Source organism: Austrofundulus limnaeus, unplaced genomic scaffold, assembly GCF_001266775.1.
Source record: "Austrofundulus limnaeus strain Quisiro unplaced genomic scaffold, Austrofundulus_limnaeus-1.0 Scaffold134, whole genome shotgun sequence".
Classification (NCBI taxonomy): Eukaryota; Metazoa; Chordata; class Actinopteri; order Cyprinodontiformes; family Rivulidae; genus Austrofundulus; species Austrofundulus limnaeus.
In genome coordinates, this window is record NW_013952536.1 from 1,096,587 (window position 1) to 1,106,568 (window position 9,982).

Here is a 9,982-nt window from a genome sequence, read left to right on the forward strand (position 1 = left end):
TTCATTCAGTTTATGGCAGCCATAAGAGGAAAGTAAGTGGGGAGTTTTGATACTTTATTTATTCTCACCTGGTACTGGTGTCATGCACTCTTGTCCACAACCAGTAGAGCAGCACATCTGACCATTTTTTCATCCATCAAAACATCCTTCAATACAAGACCCAAATCTTCCATGAGGTGGACACTTAAGAGCAGCTGAGAAAAAAAAAAAAACAATAAAACATCAACCCAACAAATGTTATACAGATTGAACAAAACATTTAAYGGCTACTTTCTCAGATACTGTTTCTCTCACATGGCTCAGGAGGGACACAACCAGATCCGAAGTCAAATACGCAGCATTTTTCATCTCCAGGGCAATCACTGTCTCTGCGACATGGCTGCAACCGTGGTTTTATCAAAGCTCTGTGAGATCCTGAGATAAAAGACAATATTTGTGCAAATAAAGGAAAAAAAGTCCCTGACAAATTTAAGTTTTTACAGGAGTCTGTTTTTATTCCCAATAATGATTTTATTTTTATATTTTTACAGCACACTACTTATTCAGTCAGTTTTATCACTCATTCTCCATTTAATGTATAATTTTCCTGCATCTAAAAATCGCTTCTGATCCCACAGAGAGGAATCTGAGGAGAATCACACACACTGGACACATTTACATCTATTTTATATATTTAAAAGGAGGCGTGTCAGGGGAGGTGTTTTACGTGCGCTAAATTCCACGTTCATTGGGATGTATAAAGGAAAGGTGCGCAGGAACATGCATGTTTACGGTTTTTTACATCTGAATATTTTGGTGCGGCGCACATTTCTAAATTTGTCCGTACGTCAACTTTTAGTGTGAAAGCTGCGCACACCTTTATGCATGAGGCCCCTGGACTCTGAATGAAATTGACACTACATATTTTTTCTACACTTGGCATGAGGGGAACGTTGCTGTCTGGTTGGAATGGTTGCTGCTGGATTTTTCTGATTCTTGGGGCTGGAATCTGATATGCCAGCACCACTTTCCATCAAAGACCTTTATTTGTTTGGATTATGATAACTGGATTCCTGCTGATCGGCAGAGGAATGGTAAATGGTAAATGTACTGTACTCACATAGCGCCTTTCTATCCATCCAGGACACTCAAAGCGCTTCACACTACAGACATTCACCCATGTACACACACATTCATATACTGATGATGGCAAACTACATTGTAGCCACAGATGCCCTGGGGCACACTGACAGAAGCGAGGCTGCCATACACAGGTACCACTGAACCCTCTGACCACCATCAGTAGGCAAGGCGGGTAAGGTGTCTTGCCCAAGGACACAACGACTGAGTCAACTGGACGGGGATCGAACCGGGGAACTTCCGGTTCCAGGACGACTACCCTAAGCACTCTACCACAGCCGCCCCATGGAGGGTTCCAGATTTATCGAAAAGTGAAAGCGACACTGACAGTGGATCTGGCCTTTGAAGATCTGTCGGGCGCACTTGAAGGATTCTGCTGGCTGGAAGCACACAGACTCTCAGCTGGGGGAAAAATTCTCAAACTGGATGTGATTGATGATCACAGCTCAGGAGCGACCCTTCGGCATGTATGGACTACATCTGGGTGAGCTTCAATCGGTGAGAGGCGAGGAATGACCCCAAATTCAGCTGATTGGCTTTTTTTTTTCGCCACCTCAGAGTTTGCAGTAAAGACACTTCAAAACACTGCAGGAATTTCAAGGCTGCTTTGTTTCCAAGACATTTGGCTCCCAGAGGCATGGCCTTGAGGGCAGTGCCTATCTTAACCTCCCCAGGATGGAATGTCACCTAAGAGCTGGATTCGCTCCCACCCCCACCACCCGTGTTGGACCTGGCCTTGGGATTCAACTGGCTGAGGAGGAGGAAAATCTCAGAACTCTAGTGAACCGAGTAGAGACAATAACATCATGTGACTCTGGACTCTGGACGGGCCCAGGGTTGGGCCTAGCACAGACCCCCTCTCCCTCAACATCACCTACTTCTCTGAACCCGCCCCATTTTACCTTCCCTGTATGTGTTATCTGACCTAAGCACCCACCCCCCTCCAGGCTGTCTTGCCCTTTCGCAGGTTGTTCAACTCAATTTTCCTTTTGTGTATTTGAAGCTGTTAAAGGTAGTGAAACTGTGTTTGCGGCATGACCGGTTTCACCTGTTCCCCCATGTTTGTCTTGTAAGTTTCTTGAATGGGTGTTTCTTAACTGCTCCCTCCCCCTTTCCCTGAATGTACAGCACCTTGTGAATTTATTTCTGTGAAATGCGCTATATGAATAAAACTTTACTTACTTACTTACTTACAATGCATTTTATCCTCTATCATATAAATGAACTGACCGTTAGTAATGGATCCTTTTTCAAAAAGTGTAGTGCATAGGCTGTTACAATTACTCCATTACTGTTTTTCTATGTTGGGTTGACAGAACTAATGTTTAAAAGGTGGGGTACACCCTGGACATGTTCCAGTCCAACACAGGGCCACAAAAACAAACAAAACAAGCAACCATTCACACTCTTACTTACTTCAAATGACAGTTTAGTTTCCTTTTTTAAACCAGGTCCAATTTGGCAATGTAAAACTCAGAGTGCCAAGGTGAAGCCCAACAGTTTTACTTTCACAAGCGCAGCATTATAGCTTTCACCATGATGCTCCTCTTGGGTCAGTGTATGTTTCAGTCATTGGATTTTCTTTTTAGAATTGGGAATTAAAAAACAAGAAACCAGTGGTTATTTGATTTTTGTTTTGAAATGAATTTCTTCTTAAATAAGTGATATTCATAAGCAACTATTATGTACGAAATATGATCACATAATACTGTATTGGCTACAATACTTTTTAAACAGGTTCTGTTCAGTAGAAAGCAATATTTTAGTATCCTTATATTTTTAGTCTGACCCTGCCCTAAAATCTTGGTTCTGTCTCATCATATTCGACTAAGTAAATAAATATCAAAGTTATTCAATGAACATCCCAATACAAGTAAAAAGCATCAATATCGAGTATGTTTGTCAAGTATTCACTTGGTATTGGATCATAATCAAAGTTGTAGTATCGCCAACACCTCGCTAAAAGGAACACTCAAGGGATGTGAGAAAAAAAGCACAGATTTTGTCAAAAAGCTAAGAAAAAAATTTTTTTTGAAAAATTTGCTGAATGCACTGATATTTTTCTGAAACCTGTTCTTCTGTGAGAAACCTGTAAACTTATTTTTGTGTATGAAATCTGTGTACCTTGATGCACCCATGACAATATAAGAAACAGTTGTTTTTTCCTTTGGTACTTTTTCTGTGCAAAACTCAAGCTCCAAACCAGGATGTAACAACCAATTTATGTGTTAGTTTTTGTAAACATGTTTTGTTTTACAAGTTTGTGTTGCATGTAAGGATCTAATAGCTTCACCTAAAGATTAAGGTGGTTTATATCCAGCTGCCTGTACAAAACAGCTAAAATAAATCAAATGAAAGACATTCACAGACTCCTGATCATTTAACTGGTGGCTTATTGATTAAAAAAATACATAAATATGAAAACCAATACCCACAGTACACCTTTGTGACACACGCTGTTTTTACYGTAAAATGTAGAAATACCAAAACACTTTTCAACCGTTGTTTGACAATGGGCATCACAAAGAAATATAAGCAATATAATACTGTATATACTGACATTTTTAATCAACATGTCTGTATTGAAGAAATCAAAGATGAACACACTGAATGAAGCATATGCAACTCAGCTAATTTTAGGAACAAAATGGGTCGCTCACAGGTGTAACCACATCTGTTCAGAGAGCACTTCTGCTGCGTTCACCAGCATTACCATCATGTCAGTGAGGGATGAATAGATGTCATCCACAAAGTTTGGCTAAACTGAAAAGCAAAAACAAACAAACAAACAGATAAAAATAAATATAAAAACAGCAACAACAACAACAACAAAGACATTAAAACTGTTTCTCTCACATGGCTCAGGAGGGACACAACCAGGTCTGTTGTTAATCACGCAGCATTTTTCTTCTCCAGGGCAGTTTCTGTCTCTGCGACATGGCTGCAACGGTGCGAAGGATTCAAAGACCTTTGGACATCGACCTGGTTTTATTGAAGCTCTGCGAGATCCTGAGACAAAAGACAATGTTTGTGCAAAAAAATGAAAAAAAAAAAATAGAATCCCTGACAAATGTAAGTTTTTACAGGAGTCAGTTTTTATTCCCAGTAATGATTTTATCTGTGTTTTTGTGTGTGTGAGCACAAGTTTGCTTGTCTGTAGTTCTGGCAAAATACCATGAACTTCTACTGACATTAATGAAACCTTCAGAAATTAGTCTTTGGATGGACATCTACAAGTGGCACCAGTGATTTCACATTCCTTTCTTCCCTCACTTGTCAACAATACTTCAGAGAGAGTAATCAACCTTTTTCCGAACTGAGGACCATGGTCTCAGATTTGGAGGTGGTGATCCTCATCCAAAAACATAAAATATTTCTCTTATTTTTGTGCTTTGACATGTTTGGTTGGCTTGGTTATTTATTGATTCAAAATTGTATTCACTTAAAACAAAATCTTTGGTCAATTTTGTGTCTCTTACTTGAAAAAGGAGGGGCACAGACAGATCCATATCCATACTTGCAGCATTTTTCAGTTCCAAAACAATCCGTATCATCGGTACATGGTGGTACAGGCCGTAGAGTATTAAAGGCTTCTGGACAGACCCCTGGTTTTAAAGAATAACTAGCTTAAAAATATTAGAGTTTTTAGTTTTAATAAAACAAAAACTCAAACATAAACAGATAATAGAACACTTGAAAGAAAAAAAAATCTTACCAGGTTTTGGCTGAGCAGAGTAAGAGGGCACAAACAGACAAGCTGCTATAAGCAGAGCAGCTATTGTAGAACAGAACTTCATGGTGATTTCTCACCAACAGAAATCCTGAACTTGTGTTTGGATAAAGATCCTGGAACAGAAGCTGCAGTCTGAGCAGCACAGAGGATGCTGGATCCTTGTGTCTGCAGAGATCCTTTTGAAAAACTATATAGTCCCAAAAGACACACCCAAATTCCGTACCAGCTTTTTTGGATACACTTTTTGAAATTCTTCTGGTAACAAAAGGGTAAAGGTCAAATCCTGTTTGGCAACCAATTGTGAAAGCACTGCATATTTTTTCTTTGATTTTGAGCTTTTGTTGACATAGATTGTTGTTTTTTGTTATTATTTTTATTTTTTTTAGATCAGAGGAGTCAAACGCAAGCAATGCATTTTATCCTCTATCATATGAATGAACTGACCGTTGGTAATGGACCCTTTTTCAAAAAGTGTAGTGCATAGACTGCTGTAATTACTCTATTACTGTTTTTCTATGTTGGGTTGATAGAACTAATGTTTAAAAGGTGGGGTAAACCCTGGATATGTTCCAGTCCAACACAGGGCCACAAAGACAAACAAAATAAGCAACCATTCACACTCTTACTTACTTCAAATGACAGTTTAGTTTCCTTTTTTAAACCAGGTCTTATTCGACAGTGTGAAACTCAGAGTGCCAAGGTGAAACCCAGCAGTTTTACTTTCACAAGCGCAGCATTATAGCTTTCACCATGATGCTCCTCTGGGTCAGTGTATGTTGTGGCCATTGGAACTTCTTTTTAGAACTGGGTATTAAGAAACAAGAAACCAGTGGCTATTTGATTTTTTTTAAGTACAGAAATTAAAATTGAAATACAAAGCTTTTTTCTTTCTTGTCGAATAGGGAAGAGAAAACTTTTGGAATGATTTGTGTTTCATTTTCTGTTTTGAATAGCAAAAAACAGAAATGAAAAAAAAAACCCCACTAGTTTGTTCATATTCTGTCAGTGTATCTTTTGGTCATTGGATTTTCATTTTCGAAATGGGTATTAAAAAACAAGAAACGATTGGATATTTGATTTTTGTTTTAAAATACTGAAATTAGAATTAAAATATAAAGTGTTTCTCATTCTTAGTGTCAAAAAGGATGAACTAAATTTTTTAAATGATTTGAGTTTCATTTTCTGCTTCAGACAGCAAAAAACAAAATTAGTTTAAGACAGAAACGGAAAAAGGCTTGTTTGTTCATAATACATGACAGGTCGTGCCAACTTACTTTATCCCTACAATAAACTCTTTCACCACCAGATGGGGTGTCTTCAATATCAAAGTTACTCAATAAACATCCCATTACAAGTAAAAAGCATTGATGCTGACTTCGGTATCAAATAAATTTGCCAAGTATTTATTTGGAATCAGATCAATATCAAAGTCGTAGTACCACCCACCCTTCGCTGAAACGAACACTCCGAGGACACGAGCTGACAGAAAAAAGCATAGATTTTGTCAAAACTCAGGAGGAAAAAAAACCTTTGTGCTCACATAACAACAAATGTGCAATGCACTAATAGAATGAAATTTATCTTATTTTGCTTTTTATTGAGAAAAATTCCACATGAATTATCTCTGCAAAGCCTTTGGTCACAGAGCAAGAGTCATCATACAACTCATTTATGGTCATACTGTACTTCTCTGTGTTTCAGCCTTTTATTCACAGAAATTAGTGTTTCATTAAGCAGAGCTGTCAGGCGAGCGCCCCTTCTGGTGGGGGAATAGATAGTCGTAAAATACAAATAAACAAGCCTTTTTTCGTTTGTGTCTTCAAGAAATTTTCTTTTTTGCTATCTGAAACAGAAAATGAAACTCAAATCATTTTTAACAGTTTGTTTATCCCCTTTTGACATTAAGAATGAGAATGGCTTTGTATTTTAATTTTAATTTCAGTATTTAAAAAAAATCAAATATCCACTCATTTCTTGTTTTTTAATACCCGTTTCAAAAATGAAAATCCAATGACCAAAAGATACACTGACCGTATTCCATGACAAAATAATTTGACCCCAAATAATGTCATACAGGATATAAGTATTTGCTTCTAACTTGCAGGTGTTAGAAGTCACTATGTGAAGTATATTTTGGACCAAACACAGACCTGGTAACTTTAAWCCTTTCGGTTATGAGGGGGTGCACAGATTTGGTGACATTTGTGAGTGTTCCTGTTGTCATCTAAATTCATTATTGAGAAATGAATTTGTTCTTAAGTAAGTGATTTTCATAAGCAAMTAATATGTGTGAAATATGATCACTTAATGCTGTGTTGGCTATAAAACTTTCTAAATAGGTTATGTGTAGTGTAGAAAGCAATATTTTAGTATCTTTATATTTTTAGTCAACCCTAGCCCTAAAATCTTGGTTCTGTCTCATTATATTTGACTAAGTAAAGGCAATATCAAAGTTATTCAATGAACATCCCAATACAAGTAAAAAGCATCAATATTGAGTTTATTTGCCAAGCATTCACTTGGTAACCACATCTGTTCAGAGAGCACTTCTGCTGCATTCACCAGCATTACCATCATGTCAGTGAAGGATGAATAGATGTCATCCACAAAGTTTGGCTAAACTGAAAAGCAAAATAAATAAAAAGGTAAAAATAAATATAAAAACAGCAACAACAACAACAACAACAACAACATTAATTCTCTTTATGGCAGCTATATGAGGAGAGTAACTGAGGACTTTTGATTTATTCTCACCTGGTACTGGTGTCATGCACTGTCGTCCACAACCATTAGGGCAGCACATCTGACCATTTTGGCATCCATCAAAACATGCGTCAATACAAGGCCCAAACCTTCCATGAGGTGGACACCCAAGAGCAGCTGAGAAAAAAAAACCCATCAACCCAACAACTGTTATACAGATTGAACAAAACAATTAATGGCTACTTTCTCAGATRSTGTTTCTCTTACGTYGCTTAGGAGGGACACAAAAAGATCCATAGTCAAACATGCAGCATTTTTCCATTCCAGGGCAGTTTCTGTCTCTGCGACATGGCTGCAACGGTGCGAAGGATTCAAAGAACTTCGGACATTGACCTGGTTTTATTGAAGCTCTGCGAGATCCTGAGATAAAAGACAATATTTGTGTAAATAAAGGAWAATAAATCCCTGACAAATGTAAGCTTTTACACGAGTCTGTGTTTATTCCCAATAATGATTTCATCTGTGTTTTTGTGTGTGTGAGCACGAGTTTGCTTGTCTAGTTCTGGCAAAATATTTGATGAACTACTACAGACTTTAATGAAAGCTTCAGAAATTAGTATTTCATCCCTCACTTGCAAATATTAAATCAGAGAGAGGAATCCACCATTTTTCAAACTGAGGACCATGTTCTCAGATTTGGAGGTGATGATCCTCATCCAAAAACATAAAATGTTTCTTTTTTCTGTGCTTTGATGTGTTGTTTTTGTTATTTATGGATTCAAAATTGTATTCACTTAAAACAAAACCTATTTTGGTCAACTTTGTGTCTCTTACTTGTACTAGGAGGGGCGCAGAGGGTTTCATTTCCATACTTGCAGCATTTGTCAGCTCCAGAGCAATCCGTGTCATTGTCACATGGTGGTAAAGGCAGGAGAATAGCTTCTTTTGGACAGATCCCTGGTTTTAAGGAAGAATTGGCTTAACAATATTAGGGTTTTTAGGTCTATTAAACAAATCTCAAACCTAAGCAGAATAGATTATAGCTTAACAGATAAAGGAACAAAAACTTACCAGGTTTTGGGAGGACAGAATAAGAGGGCACAAACAGACAAGCTGCTATAAGCAGAGCAGCTATATTAGAACAAAACTTCATGTTGATTTATCACAATCAGAAATGAGTTTCTGAACTTGTGTTTGGATGAAAATCCTGGAACAGAAACTGCAGTCTGAGCAGCACAGAGGATTCTCAGTTCTTGTGTACACAGAAATCCTTTTGGAAATATATATACAGCCCCAACACACACCCACATTCTTTTTTGGTTACATTTTTAAAATTCTGGTAACAAAAGGTTAAACAAATCATGTTTGACAACAAAAATGCATTGCTCCCCTTGTTTCCCAGAGGGGAACGCAGTGCATTTCACCACTTATAGATGAACTGACTATTGGGAATAACCTAAAAACCTTCCTAAAAGCTTTACATGGCACATATACATAAGGATTATTTAAAGTACTGCAGAGGCTGCTACAAATCCATTACTGCTTTTCTCTGTTGGGTTGATGGAAGTAGTTCCAGGGGTCATTGTTTAAAAGGTGAGGTGCACCCTGGACATGTTGTCARCCCATCACAGGGCTACAAAGACAAACAAAGCAAGCAACCATTTACTCTCACTCACACCGAATGACAATTTAGAGTTTTCAGTTAACCTAACCTGCATAGTTTTGGTATGTGGTTGAATAAAAACCTGGGATGCTCTAGCCTGGCCCTTGCCTTCCAATGCAGATCCGCTCAATTCTAGTTTCCCTTCACTACACTGCTCCGTCTGGGAGTTCTCCCATTGAAATGGATTTCGCTGGCCGATTTTAGCCGGGCCAATCAGAGAACAGATGGAGGAGCTTTGAACGACGTAGACTTTCTGCGCAGTGATTTTAGAATATGGCAGTGGAGGAAGTGAATGAAGCCAGTCTGTGTTGATGAGGATTCCAAATTAAAATAAATTTGTCTGACAAAGCAGCAGCTCTCATTTACAGCCGTCTCGTTTGGCTCGGTACTTCTCTTCTCTCAGTAGGGTTGTTTACAGCACATGCGATTTCCGGTTAGCTTCTTAGCTTAGCCTCCGTCACAGCAACATACGTCGCAGCCAACTGATCCAATCATTTTAAACTGCCGCAGAGTCCATGCCTCCTGCAGGGAATCGATACTCTTTGCATCAAGTCCATACCCTTGTACGAAGCAAAGTGAAGGACAGGGTCTGGTTCAAATCAGGCTAGTGATGCTCTGACATGTTAAACGTTCTATTTATTTTAATTTTATTTATTTTTTTGCTGATGAATAGATAAATAAAAATGGATAATTTAATTGCTTCTTAAAACATAATTTCCATTGTAATATTTTTACTCTGCGCTGATGTGGGATTCGTGCATCTT

The 9,982-nt window shown here is 38.1% G+C and overlaps 2 protein-coding genes and 1 long non-coding RNA gene across 3 annotated transcripts in view; all 3 read right to left on the bottom strand.

Annotated features, from left to right (window-relative positions):
- Positions 1 to 4,919, bottom strand: part of LOC106522679 (perlwapin) — a gene marked incomplete in the record, with an annotated part of 24,864 nt that extends 19,945 nt beyond the window's left edge. Inside the window, 3 exon segments of the mRNA XM_014015803.1 lie at positions 3,973 to 4,128; positions 4,599 to 4,745; positions 4,835 to 4,919. Of these exon segments, the coding sequence (XP_013871257.1) occupies positions 3,973 to 4,128; positions 4,599 to 4,745; positions 4,835 to 4,916 (385 nt within the window).
- Positions 102 to 3,882, bottom strand: LOC106522683 (uncharacterized). The gene is made up of 3 exons (XR_001310812.1): positions 2,536 to 3,882; positions 295 to 414; positions 102 to 194 (listed from the first exon to the last, which is right to left on the bottom strand). It is a non-coding gene; the product is annotated as an uncharacterized LOC106522683 (long non-coding RNA).
- Positions 4,920 to 7,331: 2,412 nt separating the features above from the next.
- Positions 7,332 to 8,730, bottom strand: LOC106522680 (WAP four-disulfide core domain protein 2). Its single transcript, XM_014015807.1, has 5 exons — positions 8,627 to 8,730; positions 8,390 to 8,512; positions 7,823 to 7,975; positions 7,607 to 7,732; positions 7,332 to 7,473 (listed from the first exon to the last, which is right to left on the bottom strand). The coding sequence occupies exons 1-5, from the start codon at positions 8,706 to 8,708 to the stop codon at positions 7,469 to 7,471; spliced, it is 489 nt and encodes a 162-aa protein (XP_013871261.1). The 5' UTR covers positions 8,709 to 8,730; the 3' UTR covers positions 7,332 to 7,468.
- Between the last annotated feature and the right edge of the window lie 1,252 nt (positions 8,731 to 9,982).